Source organism: Pseudorca crassidens, chromosome 14 (genome assembly GCF_039906515.1).
Source record: "Pseudorca crassidens isolate mPseCra1 chromosome 14, mPseCra1.hap1, whole genome shotgun sequence".
In the NCBI taxonomy this organism is placed as follows: Eukaryota; Metazoa; Chordata; class Mammalia; order Artiodactyla; family Delphinidae; genus Pseudorca; species Pseudorca crassidens.
In genome coordinates, this window is record NC_090309.1 from 40,107,594 (window position 1) to 40,131,155 (window position 23,562).

The following is a 23,562-nucleotide window of genomic DNA, read 5'->3' on the forward strand; positions in this document are numbered from 1 at the left end:
TAGAGAAGTTTACCTATAAAATGAGGGGTGGACTAGATGATCCCCAGTGGGCCCTCCACTTCTCAGGTTCTGTGATTCCAAATCTAAGGCCTTCTGGCCTTTGGCCCTATTATCTAGGGTCTTTAGGATGATAGTTATGCTATAGACAGATATCCTTAAGATTGCAAAACAAATTTGTAAACCTCTATTCTATCACATGTGTACATGTATACAGCTCATTTAGAATGCTGTGGGGAAAATAAAAACTCATTTTAAAAATAGATTTACAGTTTGGGAGTAGCCATAGAGCTGATTCAGAAATGATGCTGAAAGATGATTGTTATAGGTACACACTAAGTAGTGAAAGGGTCTGATTTAATGGCCCACTGCCCAATTGGACTGATGAGACTAGGTGACGTCTAATAATTTTTTTAAAGTGTTAGGGTTAAAACATTTTTCAGATACTCCTATTGGCATCAAAAATTAAAAAACTGAGTTACTGCCCCATTCTGAGAAAAGGTCACTTCAAATTTACCACTTGCCTCCTTTTTTTTAAGGGCAACCTACTTCTAAGGAAAAAAGTCAGCTACGTGTGTTTCTGAAAATTCAGTATGGGGACATGAAAGCGGTTTCCTTTCATTTGCTAGACACAAGCAACCGAAAACGACATGCAAGTGTGTTGATCTGAGTGTTATGTTGGAAGCAGTGGTGCATCTACTAGCTCAGTTGTACCTCCATTGACTGCTCCTGGGTCAGAGTCCAGGGAGTGACTCTAGGTAAAGGAAACAGAGGGGAAGGGCACACCTTAGCGAGTCACTCCGTTAAAGGCCAGCTGGTTCTGTGCTCTTAAGTGGAGGCCATATCTTTATCGATTCTATAATAATTCAGCCTTGTCCTTTTTTTGGTCTTTTTGGCCAGAGTAATGTTAAACGTTCTGGAAACAACTTATCTCATCAGAACAAAGTGCTTCTAAAAATCAAAGAATTATAGAATCGTAAGGAGGAGTCACTGACTCACTGCTCTGATAAAAGCAGTCATACCATTTCAAGTGTAGTCTTGTCAGAACCTGTTCTTCTTTCTTGGTACAGAATTTGGTAGGGGGAGACCAGACAGAAATCTTTCTTTTCTCAGCATGGCTTTAGGCACTCACTAATCATGTAAATCAGGCAGGAGTTGTTCCTACAAGAAAGTTCAGAGGATTCAAAGTTCTTATGAACCTGAGTTGCTGGTTATGCCCAATATCTTTTTTTTTTTTTTTTTTCCCCGATACGTGGGCCTCTCACTGTTGCGGCCTCTCCCGTTGCAGAGCACAGGCTCCGGACACTCAGGCTCAGCGGCCATGGCTCACGGGCCCAGCCGCTCCGCGGCATGTGGGAGCTTCCTGGACTGGGGCACGAACCCGCGTCGGCCGCATAGGCAGGCGGACTCCCAACCACTGCGCCACCAGGGAAGCCCAACCTCTATTTCTTAATTTATATCTTGTGACATAAAAGGACATCTCTAATTGTGAGAAAAACAAGACTTTGTCCCTAAAAACCTGAGTTGTAAAGAAACATGCAGTATTATTCTCAAGTAACCTGAACTGGGCTAACAAATATTGAGAGGTCCTGGCTTATTGTACACACTTATTTGTAATTATTATTTGGAAATACCACCCTAGACAGAGATGCAGCTGTTAATTTTCCAGATAAATCCTTTTGTATAACCAAAAAAAAAAAAATCCTGTGAGTAGGTGTATGGCTCTCCCTAAAACAAGGACACTGCCCAGGCACACAGGTGATGCTCATGTCCCACCTTCTACACCATTTCTCACCTCAGTCTGAAATCCCCACTATTAGGTCACTCTGTTGGGTTAAGGAAAAAAAAGGTAAGAACATTATCTTTTAGAAGAGCTCTATTTAAAGGGCAGGATAAGACTCCGGGGTCCAATCAATTTGTTAATATTAGAGCAAAAGAGACCTTGGGTATCATTTACTTCAAAGCCTTTTTTTTTTTAATGGCATACTGGGGCCCAGAAAATGAGTAATTGTGGCCTAGGTTATAGGAAGTCTCACAGAGTCTGAACCTTAGAGGATACAATTTATGATAGTACTAGTTTCTATCCTGACAGTGATAGATGGGGGTGCCTGTAGTGAGCCATGGATGAACAAAGGAGATGCTAAAATGGGCTTCACTGGGCGGCAAAGCTGACGCATGGTTATCATATCCTCCTCTAGGACTTAAAGATTGACCAGAAAACACCTTTACGGGTCCTTCACCGGAGGCCCCTGGCTGTGAGAACTCGCATCATTCACTCCATGGAGACACACTATGTGGATGAGCACCATTTCCGCCTCTACCTGAAGACTCAGGCAGGAACGTATCCTTTCACTGTCTGTGTAGCACTGATCTAACCAGAATCCTATTGGGAAAGTTCATGCTGCCCTAGAAAAGAGGTTCAACCTTATCTCGGAACAGTTCGGGAAAGGTTTGGGCTGGAGAAGAATCCTTTTTTTGTTTTTCGTTTTTTTTTTTTTTGGTCTGGAGTGTTTTTACCCATTAAATTTGTGTTTTTCAAGATGACATATTAAACCATGAGGCAGCAGCGAATTCAATGTGAACCTTAAAATTTTTAGTGTCTCACATCATGCTGAGGTGCTGAGGGCATAGTAAGTGCTCAGGGAACACTTTTAATTGATTCATTCATCGATTCATGTCTTTACACATTTTGCAAGTCACATATTCATGACCACATTTGAGTTCTTTCAGCATTTCGAGCATTTGCCCCAAATGATTAAACAGGGATGGTAGATGGGAATGGCCCTACTTTACATGTAGACCATCACATTATTTGGCCACTGGCCCAGAACAAGAGAATAGTCCCAGTTTGATCACTTGTTCATAACTTACCCTGCTTTGTGTGGTTTTGTATCATATCTTAGTTGCTGGTTAAAATATATCAGGGAGCTGCCATAGTCTTAGCTTTAGTTTAGTTTTCAAAGGTGCTTCTAGTTTTTGTTTGTTTCTTGGCTTTATATTATTTTGTGATCCAATAGCATGAAGCATGAAACCTTCTAATTAGTATAAAACTAATGACATACTTATTGGATACAATAGAGGGAAAAATGTCATTTTAATCACCAAATAGCATTCTCACTATATTGCTATAATTAATCTGCCTCTCCTTTCCCATCAACCTTCTCTCCCCTCTTCTTTCCCTACTCCACCCCAGGACTGACTAAGCTGAAACAGGTACAGGTTATTTACTCCTAAAATCTTCTAAATTTTTGCAGTTTGGATCTATTTAGACCAGTGGGCATGGAGCACATTTGCCTATTGTAGATGGAATGTGGATGGAATTTCAAAGAAATCACAGATTTTAAAAACATATTTTTACCTAATTTCAGCTTTGGTTTTGGTGTGCTAGGAAGAAATGCAATGGTCTTATGGAGAAGCTAATGTCTTTTCAATCTCATTAACATATTTTTAGAACCAGCCATGTACATGTACTTAAGGCATTAGCAAAGAAAGGCTATTTGGTAAAACTTTATTTTTTTATAAATTTATTTATTTTATTTATTTTTGGCTGCATTGGGTCTTCGTTGCTGCACGTGGGCTTTCTCTAGTCGCGGCTAGTGGGGGCTACTCTTTGTTGTGGTATGCGGGCTTCTCATTGCGGTGGCTTCTCTTGTTGCAGAGCACGGGCTCTAGGCACGCGGGCTCATTAGTTGTGGCTCACAGGCTCTAGAGCGCAAACTCAGTAGTTGCGGTGCATGGGCTTAGTTGCTCCATAGCATGTGGGATCTTCCCAGACCATGGCTCAAACCCATTTCCCCTGCATTGGCAGGCAGATTCTTAACCACTGCGCCACCAGGAAAGTCCCTATTTGGTAAAACTTTAGATACCACGTGGTTATACACAGAAGTATGTGAATTTTTTTCGTATATTGCTCAGTATAATGAAGTAGTTCATTTGACTTATACCTCATAAAAAACATTCTGGACCTTTTAACTGGTTATTCTGGGGCTTTTTGGTCATCTCCCCTCATCATTGCTACTTAGAAGTAGCACCCTCTAAAGAAGTGAGAGAAAAAGGACAATTGTTGAGTAATTATGAGTTTAGCAAAGAAGACAGTTAATAGATAATTATATGCCTTATGCTTGAGTCAAAACATTTGGTGAAAGTATAGTAAACAAACTATCAGAAAGTGAGGAGGACATAAGTCAGCATATTATGGTGTTAACTTTTTATTTATCATCTGAGAATAAACTTTTTTATATTCAAATTATATTAATTTTTATACTAAGTGCTGCTTTATAGACACAACAATGCTAAATGAGTGTTTACTGAATGCTGGCAAAAACACATCTTTCAGATAAAATACTGTTAAGATTATAGTAGAGTTCTGTGTAAGGAGTGTTAAGGTAATCTGAATAATTCTAGGATCAGTCATTGACTTTGAAATTTTGAAGATCTATGAGGAAAACACACACAAAAAGAATTAGGTCTATTGCTAACCATGCAAGAATTGCAAACAACTAAAATTTACGTCCTTTGATGATCCTTCTGAAGGGCCTTCATCAAGTCTAAATTAATAAGTTCATTTTCTCTCCCATCCTGTTGCTGTTGTCACTGGGTCATGTTATAAGGAAAGCCATCATTGAGGTCGCTCTATGAGTGACCCTGTGAAAACCTACCATTTGGCAGCCGCCTACTGTCATTATCGAAAAATGATGAGACCCAAAAGATGACCAAATAGAATCTGTGGCAAAAAAGAAAATAGCTGAGGTTTTTTTTACTATAGTTAAATAAAAAATCCATATTCAAACCTTGGCACTTGGAGATGAGCCAAAAGAAAAGTCATGACTCTTGGGAAGTTTGACGTGGGCCCTAGGTCCCAGTGTTAGCTGCCAGGCTGGTAGGAACCAGTTTGCCATCCTTAGTTTATTTACTGCCATAGCTGTAATTTCTAAGACATACATCCCAAGTCATGGCTCAGAAATAAACTCCCTTTTATAACCTTTCTGCTTTTGTTTTGTCATTTCCCCTTCAACCTGTCAAATCTCATCAAACAGTTGGTGTTGCATGGTTATCTTCATTTTTTCCTTAAACAAAACCCAGCTACATTAAAGAGTTTGTACATGGAGACTTTGGAAGAACGAAGCCGAACATTTGCTCTCTGATGGATGTGACTGCAGACATTCTTGAGCTGGATGTTGAGGTAAACCATTTTATTGTGGAAATGCCTGTTTGTACGCTGAATCAGCCAAGGTTATGCTTTTTTAGCATTAAACCAAATAGTACTATTCACTTTAATAGGTATTTGAAAACAGTCAAAATGTCACAGTAGCATTGAATTGCAAGGAGGGACTATCTTCAGAATTTTTATTTTTTTAAAAACACAAGGTCTCATTTATAATCCTTGCAAATATATAGCTAATTTACTAACTGTGCTTTACGTATGACATGAGATCTAAACCCTTAAACCAAGCAAGGAAATGAAGTTGTAAGTGCCCTTCATATATCCTTTGGACTCTCTTACAAAGAATTTAAGGCAGCCTCCTCAGAAACATATATTCAGGACAGGGATAGAAAATGGGATGAGCTAATTGTTATAAATAAAAGCAGTTCTATAAGGGTTCTGTGATGTGGTATAAGAGAAATTCTCTGCTCTTATAGTCTGAATTGAAATCAGATTACATTCTTAAGTAATTAGAAGAATGGAATGAATGGATCTTTCAGACAATTCTCCATAAACATTTTTCTCATTTGAGCATCAATAGGTATTGAGTCACGAGTTGTGCACTTTGGTAAATATCTGGTTAAGAACAGCTTCCCCACACCCCACACAAAAAAAGGAATTTTTGCACTTGGGAATAATCTCAGTATAAATAAAAAGAAGTGGGTATAATTGCCTAGTATGAAAACAGCCATGGTAATCAAATGATCACTGGAATGTCATTGCTTTACCAGCACTTCTCTTGAGTGCGTTCAGATTAGATTTTATACACCTGTGGTACAACCAGTGCTAGCATCTTCAAGGTTGCAGGGAGTCTTCTTAGTAAGACTATCATTTTGAGGAAGACAACCTTCTCTTAAAGAAAATCCCAAATGCATTCATCTTCTTTGACCTTAATTCTTAGGACAGCTTAGGAGTGTCAAAGAGCCAAAGGCCGGGGTTTCTCAGCCCTGATTGTCCATTGCAATCACCTGTAGAATTTTTAAAACCCTACAAACATGCCTACCTTCCCCTGACCTCAACACATACAAGATTGTGATCAGTAATGTTTGGTTTTCAGGCTTGAGAAACCACCCACTAATTTATATATGGGTGTTTGTTTTATGGCTATATTCTGAAACAAAACCAAAGTATTTCTTGGCATCTGTAAAAGATACACACACACACACATACTTATTTGGGCTTTTCTAATAAAAATTTCCAAATCTGGTAGTGACTCAGATTAATTTTAAAAATAATTTGTAGTAAATCATTTCAGGTTTTACACTTTAATTCTCAAAAAACTACATGGGTATGGTAGTTATTTTGTTTTTCTTTGTTCGTTTTTTGTATTTTTTTGTTTTAACTTCTAAATTAGGCCCTCTAGGGTAGTTAAGGCAAAGTGCAATTTTATACTTCTAATGCCTGGGACATGATTATTTATGTGGAGACAAATAGTCTGCTACTGTAATTCCATTATGACTTAAAGATCAAGGTTTCGTTCTAGAAGTGCCAAACCAGGATGAGTAGAGATAGATAAATTCAATTTTAAGAGAAACAAAAATTCTGCTGAAGTGACATGCAAAGATCTCTAATCCTTTTCTAGTTACAGGTGATCTTTCATAACCATTTATTTCACATTTAGTTGCTAAGTTACAAACAAGATTATAAGTATATAGACTACTTGAGTACTGTTAAATGCAAGATGGGAAAATGAAAACAGTCAGAAGACTAAAAGTTCCTGAGACTTCTGAGGGAAAGTTGGTGTTGGCCCCTGCATTATTTGCTACTTTTCCCATAAATAACATTTGAAAAATTTAAACATACTCTAGTCTTGTATTGACCAAAAGGTACAATTAATAACTGGCTGAGTAACCAAATACTCAGTAAATTCAGGAACAGACCTCAGGCCCAAGAATCTCAGGTCCTAGAATGGTTTTTAGAGTGTGAAATCGTGGTGTTCAATGGCTCTTTTCTTCCAATGCAGTTTCTTCTGTTGCATTATATTAAAACTACTAGATTTATACAGCATTACCGGCAAATGCTTACTAGAACAATAATGTTTTAATGACTTGTTTTCTTCTTTCTAGTCTGTAGATGTCGATTGGCCCCCTGCTCTGGATGACTAGCTTTCAATGGGAAACAAAGAGTAGGGTTTTCCAGCAAAATGTGGACGTCCATTCAGCATACACTGTAAGATGGCTGTTTTTACCCACCATAACGGTGTCTTGGAAACCATTTGGATCATGTTGATCTATCTATTTTTAAATTTGTTGTAACATCTCAGGATCTATGTACATGTATATTTTGTGTTGAATTGTTCTAAGGATGTCTTATGATTTTTCTCGTTCCTTCTCCAACCCCCCACAAGCCAAACTATGAATAATGAAATCATTCATTCAGAGAGGTACACAAACAGGATACATTCTCTGAAAATCTGAGAAGCTGTAATTTCTTTCAGCAAAATTGCCCTCCACAGGATAGATACCACTTTTTTTGTTTTGTTTTTGCGGTACGCGGGCCTCTCACTGTTGTGGCCTCTCCCGTTGCGGAGCACAGGCTCTGGACGCCCAGGCTCAGCAGCCATGGCTCACGGGCCCAGCCGCTCCGCAGCATGAGGGATCTTCCCGGACCGGGGCACAAACCCGCGTCCCCAGCATCGGCAGGCGGACTCTCAACCACTGTGCCACTAGGGAAGCCCAGATACCACTTTTAAAATCAGGTTTAAAATTTTTTAAATGATCTTGATAAAAGTTACATCTAGATTTATGCAGCACAGTATCCTTGTAATATTCTAAGATACCAAATGCAAATCTGACATCATTAATATTTTTCCCAGTAAGCTTCAAGCAAGCTATTACCAATAGAAGTGTGTTTTGGTACAATTTGTCACAAACCTTAATGACTCCAAGCTACTCTTTTGACAATCTAAAATTGTCAGTACATTTCCTGGGGGAGAGAATGTGAGACCTTAGGAATTGAGGCATACCATAAGAGACTTTCATAAATCTTTTAAATAAGGAGTCACAAGTGCCTTCAATGACTTCAATCCCAGGGATAAGATTTTGAAAAATTGACATTGCTAAACAAAGGTAAGCTGATGTTATTCCAGAGTGCTTCAATGTATTATCCAATTTCAAACATCTTCATCAGGTAGATAGGGTATTATCTCCACTTTATAAATATGAAAACCAAAGAATAGAAGTGAACTGACTTATCTAAAATTGTTAGTTACTTCCATATCTAGGACTAGGACTGAAGTTTCCCGGTCTCTAGGGTCTTTTCTAATAAATCTTATTATTGAGCATCTGCTACATGAAGGAGGCAACCAAGAATGTCATTTTAATGGACATAACCATGAGAATTGACTTTTGGAATTCAGATACCAAATCAAGCTTACAAAAAAATTGCCCAAGTAAATTTCACGTGAGCTCATATGATTACCATTTGTTAATTAATCATTAGTTGGTACTACGAAGAGGAAAAACATTAAAGAAGCAAAGAAAATGGATAGATCATTAAGAGAAAAGTTTCAGAAAAGAGTCTCATTCAAATTTCAGATTTAAGTGCAGTTTCCATCACCCTGATTCAACTTTCTGAGCTTATTTTGGAACACATGACTTGGATAGTATTGGATTATTCAACTTCCCATCTCTACATTAAACATGATTCAGAGATACTAAGTTGTATCATTCACCTTAAGAATCAGGAAAACAGTTTAACTGACACGAAGAAATTTCATACGTGAATAATAGCAAATAACTTTTTCATTATTTTCAATGCCGGTAAATGAGAAAGGGATAATAGAAATAAACTTGATAAAAAGGTAAGAACGTTTGTGTGAATGTTTCTCAGTTTGGGGGGAAACTTTGCTACAAAAGAGATTTAAATAATTTGGGAAATCGTCTTTTGCAGGTTTCTTTTTGGCTCAGCTTTGAATTTAGTGGATCTTCAAATGGAAGAATTAAGAATCTCCTTAGCAAACTTAAATTAGAAGACTTGTTTCTTAAATTTCTATTCCTGGGATTATACAAAATTTCAAGAGTAAGCATTAGCTGCAAATACTTATTCCAAATATCCATATGAGACATAGGTTGTTAAAAATTAATGTAGGTCTTTATTTAAGCAGAACAGAAGACATTAAGTCATGAGAGTACTACATAGTTTAACTTTTGCCTATATAAAAATATTTTTAAATTACTTTTGTGATCTTCTATAGCTTATTTAAAAAAAAACCAAAAACCAAAAAACACTTAACAGAAAGGGCCCTTTGTACTTTTAGTATCTCTTTGTCCCAAATATAGTCCGTGGTTTAGTTTAGGAAAAACACCGAGTACCTGGAAAAATGGGGAAAAAAATTTTTGGTAAAATGAAAAATTTCCCAAGTAAGGTAACTTATTTCATTTACAAGTTATATGAAATCAATTTAGAAGTTAAATTTCTATTTCCAAAGAGAAAAAGGCATCTTACTTAGATAGATCTTTTGGGGCTTTATTCTTTGATTTTTAAGTCCATATGAGAATGAACTTTGATGTAAGCTTTCCTGAGTTGATGTTTTTAAATGCTGCCCTTTATTATTATAGGGAAAATAAATTTTTCAATTCAATTTTTTCATTTTGAAATAATTTCAGACTTGCAAGAAAAGTACAAAGAATGTTTTTCCCAGAAATGTATCACCCTGAATGCATTAGTAATTCCGACAAACAAGGACAAATTCCGACAAACAAGGACAAATTCCGACAAACAAGGACATTCTTCTACTTCCTCACAATGTAACTATCAAAATCAGATTAACACTAACATTACTATTATGTAATCCACAGGACCCCCCCCACCCCCACCCTGCTCAAATTTCACCAGTTGTCAAAAAATGTCCTTCATAGCCAAGGGATGATACTTTGTATTTAATTATGTCTCTTTAATCTTCACCAATCTGAAACAGTTTGTCTTTCCTTGACTTTCCTTACTTCAACATTTTTTGAGGATTTCAGGCCAGTTATTTTGCAGACTGTTCCTCATTTGGGCTTGCCTGATGTTTCCTTATAATTAGGTTCAGTTTGTACCTTTCTAGCAAGAATACCACAGAAGGGAGTTATCTTCTTGCATCTTCTCAGATGTCACAATTTTGATCACTGCAGTTACTGATGACTCGGCTTTGATCAGTTAACGAAGGTGGTGTGTGCCAATCTCCTTCACTTTTATAGTTACCCTTTTTCCCTTTAATAAGTATCTTGTAGGGAGACCTTCAAACTTTCATTCACTAGTTTTAGCATTTATTGAAGATTTTCACCTGAATCTATTACCACAATGATTATCAAATGATCTTCTAATTCCACCATTCCTTTTGGCATTACACTGAAAGGTAGAGCTTTCCCTTTTTGTGGATTCATGGCATCCTATTTTATTTGATGGTTTATAATCTGTTACTGACATTTATTTTGATTTCTAAGTGTTGATGTGGCCAGTGGGTGCCCCTTCAAGATGGCTCCTTTGTCCTTGTGACATGTCCCCATCATTCTTAGAGCATGTTCTTACTTTCTAATACAAAGACATTCCAGGCTCATCTTGTATTTCATCTGCACCAGCCCTGGAATGGGCTATTTCTCTAAGAAAAACTGGTTCCTTTTCATGGAAAATGATAGAAAAAAGATCTGGGCACTAGGTGTGCTCACTGCTGTTGTGGCATTGCTGCTACCAAGCCCTCTCATGGCATGCATGCATGCGCACACCCCTATATACTTATCTACATATATTGAAAATTATGAGTTTATACCAGTACTTCCGATTCCAACCTTCTTCTAGTTTTCCCCCTTTCCGCATTTGTAAGTCCTTTCTGACAGTGAGAAGTCTGGGTCCATTAGCCTTAACATTTTCCTTAATAGATCATTCCCCCTCATAAGTAACCAATCTCCTGTTGCTGCATCCTTATTTCAGATCACTGAGACTCCCCTCCCTACTACCCTCAAATGTTCCCAGGCTCCACACTGTAATCCCACAATGGGCCACCATCTTTGCCCCCTGTGGCAATAGGTAACTGTACCTTGCTCAGAATAAGCAAATGACTTTTGTCCTGAATTGTTCAGGAAGGGAGAGAGACAGGCAGGAAATAAGTCAGGAAGGCAGAAAATGAAAATCTCTTTAAAAGGCATTTCAGTACTCTACAAAAATTATTTTATTTTATTTATTTGATTTTTTGTGGTACGCGGGCCTCTCACTGTTGTGGCCTCTCCTGTTGCGGAGCACAGGCTCTGGATGCGCAGGCTCAGCGGCCATGGCTCACGGGCCCAGCCACTCCGCGGCATGTGGGATCTACCCGGACTGGGGCACGAACCCGCATCCCCTGCATCGGCAGGCGGACTCTCAACCACTGCGCCACCAGGGAAGCCCAAAAATTATCACTTTAAAGGACAGTTACATATGTAAGTATATTCAGATACAGCATTCCATAAAAATGTCTAATGTTTCTAAGCAACCAAAACTGCCTTTCTCTTTAAGGAGGATGCTGTAAATACAAGAAAATCTTGATAATTTTAAAGTCAAACAGCAACAAATTTTTGTAAGGGTTTTAGAATTTTTTCCATTTATTATATTATCAAGAAAAAAATCACTGTATACAAGATATTACAAAAGTAATAAAATATTCTGTACAAAAGACATTTTGACATTTAAAAAATGATTTCAACTTTTAAGTATCACACTTAACATTAAATAATTGAACACTGAGAACTTTTAAAAATCATTTTTTTCAGTGCTTCCAAATTCATTACGGTCATTAAGAAGCATATACAAATAGAACAGTTAAAAAATAAAAATAGCAGTGCCATTCTTCAGGGATCTGGATTCATCATAGTCAACAGTATTTTTAAGTACATTCTTTTAAAATGGAAGTCATCTCCAAAAGTGTTCATCTGGTCTGAACCATGCATTTAAGAATGCCCATTACCCAAAAACTTTGTGTTTTCCTTTCCATCTCATCTTAAAGCTATCTGAACTGTGCGCCAGCAACCAATATTTTTAGCTGATTACCCAATAAAATCAAGTGTGTCACTAACGAAGTCTCCTGAGACTGAATTCCACAAATGGGGTCCCCAAACACTCCAACTTATTTTTCACTACATTTTATGCAGAGCTGTAATGTTCTGATTAAGGTTTAATTAGAAAAATAAGCAAGATGAATGATACCTTTAACAAAGTTTATATTTTACTTATCTGCTGATATTCCTGAAAACTTGATTTACTGAAGCACCAACATTTTGTACTAATTACTGTGTATTACTGTTCACACATAGGTATTTAATATATTTTTGGTGATTCTTTAAATTTTTGAAGTCCAATAGTAAACTGAAATTGTAGAAATAAGAGATGTAAGAAAAAAGAGTATGATAAATGCTACTCCCTTTAAGTAGATAATTACTAGCAGGTACTTTTTTCTAAAGCCACAGACATTTAGAATAGAAAAAATATTTAGAAGAAATAATTCTTTAAAAATTGTATCTGTGTTTTATTAGTGAAAGTAGTGGTGACATGATTACTTTTGAGACTTTACTGATGTTAAGTTTGCACGTTAAACTCTGCTGAGATGTATTAGTTAAGATATTAATTTGACCAAGTCTTAGACAAACAAAGGCATAAAACTGGGTACAGACAACTCATACATTTATCTCTGATTCGCTACCCACTCCTGGGCTTATAATGTTAAATAGCATGAAATTTTGTATTATTTGTGATGCAAAAAGCACCCTAATTTTCCCCCTCTCATACTCAATCTCCAGAAACAAAACAGATCAGAAATCTTTACGTGGCCACTTCATTAGCTATGATGAGACTCCTTCTTAGGAAGATAGTCATAAAACTCCCAATTCATAGTCAATTTTGGCAAAGAAATTAAGAGTCATAGAATTTCAGAACCCAAAGTCATTAATTGACCTTATCTTCACTATACAATAGGAAATGTTCTGGAAAGAATATGGCCAAATGAAAGTCCTCCATATTTGGGCAATAGCTAGCCACTCTAAAGAGGAAGTCATTCCAGGGTTCTTACTAAAGAATCTAATCCATAGTGATCTGTCACTCTGTGAACTGGAAGGAGTGTTTGGATTAGAGATTATAGGGCCACAGGATATATGCATATGTTGGTTTACTAACAATATTTGATTTGCATTATACAATTTACAGTGTTTCTTCTTATGCATTATTTTATTTAATACAACACACCTTGTGAGTTAAGTATGCTGGGAATTATCTGCATTTTATATCTGAAGAGACAGGCCCATAGAAAGTGTGATCTGCTAAATATTAAATGACTTCTAAGTGGCAGAGCTGAAGATTCAAACCCAGATGTTCTGACTAAAAATTACTCTTTCCATTTCTCCATGCTATTTAACATCATACAGTAAGTTTTTAAATCCCTCAATAAATCAATTAATGATAGAAGAAATTATTTGGAGCTACTAGGCAGACTGGACCACCAATTCTAAGTCTCTCTTAACATGGACAGTATAATTAGTTTTTCTGAAGCATTAGGTTAGAAATTGACAACCCAGCTGTTTTTGTTCACTAAGGTTTTGAGTAGGGAAGCCCAGTTACCAATGTAAAAGGCCATTAAGATAGTAGGTTCTGATGACAGAAATCAGAATAGTGGTTTTGAGGAGTAGGTAGATTGGCAAGGGGCATGAAGGAAACTTCTGGGGAGCTGGAAATGATTATTTACATAAGTAAAAATTCATCAAGCTGCAAATTTAAAATTAGTCCACTTTATGCACTTTACTATATGTTATCCCTCCAAAGAAAAAGACTGACATCTTTGAGAGCAAGACTTTGTCTCATTCACCTCTGTGTCATTTCTAGCTCCTAACATGGTGCTTTGCACATTAGACATTCAAAAATGTGACTGATCACATGAATACTGGAGTTTCTGTGCAAGGGTAAGGTGCTGAGGAAATGCACCAGAGGGGAACTGAGATTAAACCTGCCACACAGAGAGAGGAGGAGTAAGGTCAGAGATATGAAACAGTCCTAGTAACTGTAAAATTTCTATGCAATACAGTTGACACTACAGGAGGCACAGGGTAAAGTACGTCACAAGCCTGGTAATCTTGGCATCGCGGCTTTTCCTGCCAGGTTAAATACCTTTCCCTTTAAAAACCATATCCTTGTCCACATTTTTTATAATCACACCTACGTCAATTTCACCCTTCCCTCTCTATCAGCACTACCGTTTATTCAGCACCAACTGTGCCAGGCATTGCGCTAAGTGATGGAGTTCCAAAGGTGAACGAGAGAAATTTCATATGACTGGATAGTTCAGTGAGAGGAGTTCTGCAGTAGGGTGGGTATGTGTAAAGCTGTGCCTCAGCTAGGACCAAACTTCACAGAGAAGCCCCATCGTGAAGGCTGCTTGCTGTGGAGGTCAAGAGCAGAGGCAAAGTGGACAACACGCGAAAGGCATGGAGGCCTAGTGGCCTGAGAGAGTCTTCAAGGAATGCTAACTATGCAATACAGTGTATGGAAGAAGGGGTATTATTTTTAACTGGGGCAATACGGAAAAGAGTCTTGTTAGGGAAAAAGAATGAAGGCCTAAACTAAGAAAGCAGCAGGAATGAAGAAAGGACAAATACAAGAGATTTTTCAGGAGGCAGACCCAAAAGGACTTGATAACTCTTTGAGTGTGAGGACGAAAAAGAATAAAATACGATTTTGAGGCTCCTATTAAATATCTTGGATGGTAGGGTAAATGGTAATGCCATTAATGAAAGTAGAGAATGCAACAGGAGCAGCCAGTTTATAAAGACATTCAGGTATTGTAAGAGAAAGCTGAAGCTTTCTTCTGAGCACTGATGAGATCACCCAGGGGAAAAAAGTAGCACCAACTGAGCGCTGGGGATGAGACTCTGGAAAGAAAGTCAACCTCAGAGAGAGTATCTGAAGAGGGAGTGGTCGAGAGGATAGGTTATGGATAGGTCAAGCAGAGTGAGGACTGATAAAAAGACACTAGATTTGACAAGGGCGGGTGTCTCTGGTCACTTTTCCCAGAATATCATAAGAAAATAGTAGGAGATAAAAGAGGTAGGCTAAAGAATGACTGGGAAGTGAGGAAATGGAGGCTGAAAGCATTTTGTAAGTCTGGATGTGAAGGGAAGGAGCACGATAGTGGTAGGAAAGGTGTTTATCCTTTCTCTTTTAGGCTAGAGAAAACAGTTACCGTGTTTATACGAGAAAAGCACTAAATGGTAATATGAGGATACAGAAACAAGATGGGAGAGAAGGAAGAGGGATCCAGTATACAAGTAGAGTTTAGGAAGCAAGAGGTAATCTCCTCAAAACTAAAAGTAGGGTGATAAAAGAACAGATGAAAGTATAAATACATTTAGAGAAAAAGAAGCAGGTTACCAATTTTTTAAAATTATAAAATAAAATCTGTGATCAGTAAATAGCACCTAAAAAATGAAAAATCCTTTGGAAATACTCTGAACACAAACGTAGCCGGACCTTGATTCAACTTACATAGAAAAATAACCCCGCAAAAACAAGTCAGTTGTTTAATTTAAAGTATCCATTTAGATAGCCTAACAGTCAGTGTTTAAGCTAAGTTCTAGTTACTACAAAATTATAGGATTCTGTATTAAAAAAAAAAAAGTTCACCATCTATAAGCTACTATCTGGAGATATCTTGGGTACATTTTTTTTTTTTTGCTATGAATTCTTTTTTTTTTTTTAACATCTTTATTGGGGTATAATTCCTTTACAATGGTGTGTTAGTTTCTGCTTTATAACAAAGTGAATCAGTTATACATATACATATGTTCCCATATCTCTTCCCTCTTGCATCTCCCTCCCTCCCACCCTCCCTATCCCACCCCTCCAGGTGGTCACAAAGCACCAAGCCCATATCCCTGTGCCATGCGGCTGCTTCCCACTAGCTATCTACCTTACGTTTGTTAGTGTGTATATGTCCATGACTCTCTCTCGCCCTGTCACAGCTCACCCTTCCCCCTCCCCATATCCTCAAGTCTGTTCTCCAGTAGGTCTGTGTCTTTATTCCTGTCTTACCCCTAGGTTCTTCATGACATTTTTTTTTCTTCTTAAATTCCATATATATGTGTTAGCATACGGTATTTGTCTTTTTCTTTCTGACTTACTTCACTCTGTATGACCGACTCTAGGTCTATCCACCTCATTACAAATAGCTCAATTTCGTTTCTTTTTATGGCTGAGTATTGGGTACATATTTTGAACAGGGAAGAAATGCCTTCATGTTTTTTCTCCCTGGTAAGTTCTACTAAAGTATGTTATATGCTTATGATTTTTAAAGTTATACAACAGAAGTATTTCTTTGTGAAATCATAATTTCTAAGAAATATTAATGATAGTTAGGTGTCTTTAATCTTTTTCTTTCCAGACTATTCTGACCCCAAGTCTTATCATGCTCTCCTTCTCATTTCCCAGAATCATTCAACTCAGAATTTTAATTTTTATGACATTCACACATTCCCCATTTTGACAAAATTGACTAGCTTTAATCGTTACAGTAAATTTATGGTTTGGTTAGATACTACACATAAGTGAAAAGACACATTGTTTCTAGCTAGAAATATGCTCAACATTTACGTACATTCTAGCTGTAAAATAAACTAGGTCTTTATCTTTAGCAAGTTACTTAGCATCATGATGATTCCATCACAATTAAGATTACTGTCCAAATTCTACAGTCTTGCCACTGGGATTACTTTGCTTTCAAACAATTTGGGTCACCATTATTAGTCATCAACCTGAATGTACATGATTCTGATATAATAAACTCAATGTCACATGAAGCAGAACTATAAAAATCATAAACATCTAATAATTAAAGCTATTCTTTCTTTCAAAAACCGAAGTTCTATTAGTAGTACTTTGAATGTTCAGTAAATATTTACTGAGTGCTTAACAGGAAGCAGACACTGTTCTACAAATGTGGGATTCAACAAAAACACAAAACTTTGCCCTCACGGAGCTTATATTCCAGTATGGGAAAACAAATATAAACAAACAAACAGTAAAGTCAGATCATGATAAGTGCTATGGACAAATGTAAAGGAGGGGAGACATGGAGTGTCAATGTATATATAGTTATGGAAGGCCTTGATCAAATAACAGTTGAGTGAGACTGAAGGATGTAAGGCATGAGGTACACATACAACTGAGTTTATTTTACAACTAGTTCCCTTGTTGTGGAGCACGGGCTCTAGGCATGCAGGCTTAGTAGTTGTGGCTCACGGGGTTATCTGCTCTGTGGCATGTGGGATCTTCCCGGACCAGGGCTCAAACCCATGTCCCCTGCATTGGCAGGCAGATTCCTAACCACTGCACCACCAGGGAGGTACAAAGGGTCTGAGGCAGGAGTGTCCTCGGTGTTTTTGAAGAGGAGCATTGAGGCTAGAGTGCCTGGAGCTGAATGAGAAAGGGAAAATGGTAGTGAATGAGGGTAAGAGAGGGAGTGTGGGCCCGCTAATTTTAAGGATTTTGGTCTTTAAGTGAGATGGCGAGCCACTGGATGGTTTTGAGCAAGTGAATATGATTTTATTTCTTTTAAAAATAATCACTGTGGCTACTTCAGGGAGAACAGATGGCAGGAGCACAAGTATGAAGAGAGTTTTTGGAGGCTATAATTCAATCTATGCAAGAGATGATGGTGGTCTGGAATAGGATGTTAATATCAGAGGTCAAAAGAGGTGGGCAGCTTAAGATATATTTTGAAGGTAGGGCCTACCAGATTTGCTGATGGATTGGATATGAGAGATAAAAGAAAAAAAAGAAGCAAAGATGACTCCATTGTTTGGGACCTGAGCAACTGGAAACATGGCATTGCCATTTATTGAGTTGAGGAAGACTGAAGGATAAGCAAGTTTGGGAGGGAAGATCAAGAACTCAGCTCTGGATGTGTTGAGTTTGAGCTTTAATCACATCTCTATGCAGAGATGTCAAATAAGCAGTTTTACACACACACATAAGCTCCAAGACTGGAGTTCAAGGGGTGGGTCTAAGCTAGGGGTAACATTTGGGAGTTGACAGCATGAAATTGGATGAGATCACAGTGAGTTCGGACACATAACAAAGAGGACAGGTCCAAGAAAACTTCTTCCTCTTAAAAACATGGATGTAAAGTTAAAATCATAAGCAATTTTACAGGTATGGATCTAAATACTTCAAAATGTAGGGAACTCCCATACCTTGAAAGCTTACTTCAACTGCCTGCTGCCCAACTTAACATTTTAAAGAAATTTTGATTTACATGTAAATCTAAGAAACTCCAGAAAGCCTCAGAAAACCCCTTAGGGGTCACCTTGGCCCATTGGCCTCAAAAATAATAAGGAATTAATTTTTCCAATGACATAGCCATTACAGGTTTTACCTTAAATTTGCTTAAAAGCAAATATCAGTTAATTCATTTAACTAAGAATACATTAATACATTATAAAAGAAGTATAAAACGATGTAGCTGGAAAAACTGAAGCCTTGCTCTAATGTTCTCCTCAGTCTGTCCTGGGAAAATGTGGCAGGATTCTCATGCTAGAATTCCCACCACACACAGTATCAGATCACATGTTTCAAAAGAAGAAACAGTAAAGCTCTTTTAAATTTCTGTTTTGGAATTTTCCTTTTATGACTTTCCAACTTTGTATTCTACATACCCAAAGTTGGATTTTTTTAATGGAAAAATTGATTTTATTCAGTATTTAACATGTCACAGATTCATCATACACTGGTTTACATAAATTTTCTTTGTATGTAGGATTCCACAATGCATCATAGCCTAGGAGTTCAGTCTGTGTGGATTTATCTACTTTTGAAGCAAAAGTCTTCTGTAAATGCTGGACTTTTTCTAACTCTTCCTGAAGTTGGGAAATGAGTTCATCCTTCTCTTTTACCTGCAGCTTCAAGCACTGAGCATTCATCTTTTATATCCCAACAAATTCTCTGCCAGCAAAACAAGAAGCTCCCAAGACAAGATTGCCTGTTAGAGGAATCCCCTACATACCTGAAGTTATACTTACAGTTGACCCTTGAACAACACGGGGGTTGGGGTGCAGATGCTCCGTGCAGTGAAAACTCTGTGTTTAAAACTGTACACTCGGGCTTCCCTGGTGGCGCAGTGGTTGAGAGTCTGCCTGCCGATGCAGGGGACACGGGTTCGTGCCCCGGTCCGGGAAGATCCCACATGCCGCGGAGCGGCTGGGCCCATGAGCCACGGCCGCTGACCCTGCGCGTCCGGAGCCTGTGCTCCGCAACGGGAGAGGCCACAACAGTGAGAGGCCCGCGTACCGCCAAAAAAAAAAAAAAAAAACCGTACAGTCGGCCCTCTGTCTCCATGGATGTCTTCTGCATCCATGAATTCAACCAACCTCAAATCGTGTAGTACTGCACTACATATTTAGTGAAGAAAATGTGAGTATTAACTGGACCTGCCCGCACAGTTCAAACCCGTGTTGTTCAAGGGTCCACGATATACTGTAGTATAGTCTTAGAGAAATATATAATGTTGTATTTATAAAGGTAATATCAAAAGGGTTACCTTTAAAGGGATTTAATTCTTCAATCACCATTTATATCTTACAAGTTAACCTGAAAAAATTCGAATGCAAATGAGTCACTCAATTGTTCATTCTGCATAGTGCCAATACCTGAATACTGACTATTTTGAACAAAACTATGACTGTTTGGATTAGTACCGTTTGATGGTCCTGACTCATTTATCATACTGTTATCTGCACAATTAAAGTCAGATCCCTCAAATGCCTCTGACTGTGAAACAAAAGCAGTAGTACTAGAACTGGCGACTGCTGACATCCTGGAAGAGGACATCTGATGGAGCTGTCTTAAGTCTCTTGGGTCTAACACTGAAGTACAAGCAGGATTTTCAAGATTCATGCTCACAAGTCTTGGATTATCAGTCTCCCTCATGCTGTCATTACTGGGCGTTATCATGTTCACAGGGCAATTAGGCAGCATGCTGGCATCAGAAATACCATATAAGTCAGCTGGTGACACGGATGATGCTTCCATTCTGCCTATGTCATTAGTATTGTTATAAATGCAAGCATTAGACACATTCAAATCACTCACAACAGACATTTCCAGGAATGGTGGGATAACTTGTGAATTAGAGGAAAGTGTCCCTGTCGAAAAACTACTCAGTGAATTTGTATTGACTGAACGTGAGGTGGCGTGGGCCACTGATGACCAGCTTGAAGAAGGCTGAGGTACCATTGGGGGTATGGCCGAAGCATGATGTGGCAATGCACTGGACATGGGCGCAGATGAGGAATAGTAGGATTCTGCTTGACTTGAAACTGGCCCGGATGTTTCTGTCAAAACTGCACCATGCGAAAACAAGACTGGTTCTGTGGGGGAGGAAATGTATTTGTACAAAACGGAAATGAACAAAATTATAAAAAGCATTACTTCTAAATTAAAATTACATAAACACATAAAAAATTTTAAAGGAAACCAATGTAACACTTCAAATAGAAATGTTAAATAGCACTAAAAATTATTACGAGTCCAAAATTGAATTCTTTAATACTAATTGTTTTACAAATACCTATAAAATAATTTTGGTAAGTTACTTTGGCATTGAAAATTTCACTCCAGTTAAATGTGGAAATCTAGCTTCTGAGGCCCTATAAAGGTATTTTTGAAATGTGAAAGATAAATATCAGAATTTCAGTTAATGGGCCTCTAAATATTCAAAATCATTTCATATTCTCCTCTTTAGGAGAATATGGAGAGATGGAGGAAACATTCATTAGGGATGACTTAAAAATCTACATAAATTTCCAAGCTATATTAAGATACTACTCACTCTAAGGTACTACAAAATTCCCAGTCAGAAAAAAAATGAACGAGTCTGTATTTATTTACATGTTATATGACTGCTGTACATATTAAACCAAGAAAAAGCTCTGATTTAAGAATGTAAAAAGAAAAAAAGTCTTCTAATTAACCCTGGTTGAATGATCTAAACCAGAATTTGGCAACTTTTTTTTCCATAAAGGGCCAGGAGAGTAAATATTTTAGACTTTGTGGGCCATATAACCTCTGTTGGAACTACTCAACTCTGCTGCTATAGTACAAGAAAAGCAGTCATAGACAATATGCAATCAAATGAGCTGTGTTCCAGTAAAACTTTACAAATAAATAAATAAAGATAGGCAACTGGCCAGATCGAAATCATTTCTTCCATGACACACTGTAATTAGTAAAATTACCACCATATGAATGAAATGTAATTTCTCAAACAATAAATCCCCAAAACATAATCATAGTTGCCAACAGGTCTTTCGGAAGCTGAGATCAATTCATTCAATATTCATAGCATAAAAAATATGTAGGAGTGGAATAAATCAAAGAGGCAGTTTTCATTCCTAAGAATGGAATTCCAATATACTGTGCAAAGCACTGGTCTCTCTAATCACAAGGAATACTCTATAGGGAATAAAATACCTTTTTTGATGAATCTTCCTTCTCCAGTTGATCCTAAGGGACTAGGTCTAGGTCTTTCAGGAAAATTAACTCCTATGATAAATTTTTTCCATTATTAAATGTAATTTGAAAAACAACAGTATATCAGTTAAAATTTGAAAAACTGAATAAAGCAAAACAAAACAAAACAAAACAAAACAAATTTACTTAAATACAAATCAATCCAAAATGTTCAGGGACCTCCCTAGTGGAGTGGTGGTGAAGAATCCACCTGCCAAGGCAGGGGACACAGGTTCAAGCCCTGGTCTGGGAAGATCCCACATGCCGTGGAGGAAATAAGCCCATGCGCCACGACTACGGAGCCTGCGCTCTAGAGCCCGCGAGCCACAACTACTGAGGCTGCGTGCCACAACTACTGAAGCCCATGCACCTAGAGGCTGTGCTCTGCAACAAGAGAAGCCACTGCAATGAGAAGCCCGCGCATTGCAACGAAGAGTAGCCCCCCACTCGCCGCAACTAGAGAAAGCCCGCGGGCAGCAACGAAGACAAATGCAGCCAAAAATAAATAAATAAATTTATTAAAAACAACAATGACAAAATATTCTTACCACAATCCTGCCACAGTTTCTGGAAAAGGAGAGTTGTTTTTTGTTTCTTTGCTTTATTGCCATATGTATCTGGTTAGAAAGAAACCGAGAAAACGTGATTCATCATGGGATTATGCTTCCTCTCCTTTAATAAATATACAGATGTTTTACTCCTACATAGAAAATGCTTTAAATAAATGTACGTAAGATGGATTTATAAGTGTCACAAACTACATCCCAAGTCAGTAATAAAGGATATTTTTCTTAGTAAAAAATAGTTTATAATATTCATCTTGTTTTCTTATAACACCTACAAGTCACCAATGTCAATTAATGCAATAATGGCAGATAAGGACCAAAATGGAGACCACTTTCTGAGTGGCAAGTATGCCATCTATCAAGAGGGCACAATAAGGACCAAAATAGAATCTCAAATGTAAAACAAATTTTGATAAACAGTTTAGAATACTTTGAAATTATTCCAGATACCTTTCCTAAGGAAGAGATTCAAAGATCACAAAGATCAGTCAAAAATCAACCAAAAACTTTCAGGAAAAGAAACATAAATTATGAATAAACACAACTGTATTCAAGTGTATCTTACAAGAAAATGTTCTTAGCAGGACTAACTTCAAGAAATATATAAAACATTACCATGAAAAAGTCATACCTTTTTCGTCTGGCAGATATCTAAAATCCATAGATTCACTAACTTCCTGGTCAGAAGGTCTTCGCAACTGCATTTTTACTGTTACCGGTTCCGTTATAGCTTTGCAATATGGTGGAGTCTTGAAAACAATGGCTACTTGACGGTGTACATCAGCTTGTGAAAAGATACCTTTTGCTTCCCAATCGTTCAACACAAACCGAACTTCTATGTCATCTAGTGAATACGAAAGCAAGTAACAATGGGAAAAGAAAGTAAAATGTATCTATCAATCTAAAATATATTCTGAATTCAATGAAACAAACAAAACAACAACAAAAAAATACCTTTCTGAACTTTGTCACAGAGTAGAAATATTTCATCTCCTCCTCTGACACTTCCACAGTTCTTGTTTACACGACAGATCCTTAATTCTGCAGTATTAGGAGCACCTAAATATAAAGGATATTTTTAATGGGTTGCTACCTTAGTAATATGTCTTATTCCTTTCTGATGGAGAATTTTAGGAAAACAACTTACAGGATAGATAAAAGCTTTAGAGTATAAATAAATTAAGGGCACTCAATACCTTAATCATCCACATCTGTCCCCTGGTTTAGAGTGTTATGACTTCATTTCTAGGCAATGACATGTCCTCTAATTAAATCTCCTTGCTTCTAAATTCTGATTCG

General features: G+C 37.5%; 2 protein-coding genes across 12 annotated transcripts in view; one reads left to right on the plus strand and one right to left on the minus strand.

Moving 5' to 3' along the window:
• PUS10 (pseudouridine synthase 10) overlaps positions 1-15,998 on the plus strand; it is a 73,179-nt gene extending 57,181 nt beyond the window's left edge. For 8 of the 10 annotated variants that reach the window (XM_067704968.1, XM_067704969.1, XM_067704966.1 and 5 more), the window contains exons 16-18: positions 2,196-2,338; positions 5,080-5,179; positions 7,267-9,009. In XM_067704968.1, coding sequence (XP_067561069.1) covers positions 2,196-2,338; positions 5,080-5,179; positions 7,267-7,305 — 282 coding nt within the window. In that variant the 3' untranslated portion in view covers positions 7,306-9,009. Of the gene's footprint in view, positions 1-2,195; positions 2,339-5,079; positions 5,180-7,266; positions 9,010-9,091 lie in introns of those variants that run through there. The other 2 variants (XR_010934529.1, XR_010934528.1) reach the window with 2 other exon arrangements.
• A 35-nt stretch (positions 15,999-16,033) lies between these two features.
• The window catches only part of REL (REL proto-oncogene, NF-kB subunit), a 38,210-nt gene continuing 30,681 nt past the window's right edge, over positions 16,034-23,562 (minus strand). The window contains exons 6-11 of one of the 2 annotated variants that reach the window (XM_067704977.1): positions 23,218-23,322; positions 22,895-23,107; positions 22,246-22,314; positions 21,659-21,730; positions 20,279-20,556; positions 16,034-19,777 (exon numbers count right to left, since the gene is read on the minus strand). In XM_067704977.1, the coding sequence (XP_067561078.1) occupies positions 19,766-19,777; positions 20,279-20,556; positions 21,659-21,730; positions 22,246-22,314; positions 22,895-23,107; positions 23,218-23,322 (749 nt within the window). In that variant the 3' untranslated portion in view covers positions 16,034-19,765. Of the gene's footprint in view, positions 20,557-21,658; positions 21,731-22,245; positions 22,315-22,894; positions 23,108-23,217; positions 23,323-23,562 lie in introns of both variants that reach the window. The other variant, XM_067704976.1, reaches the window with a different exon arrangement.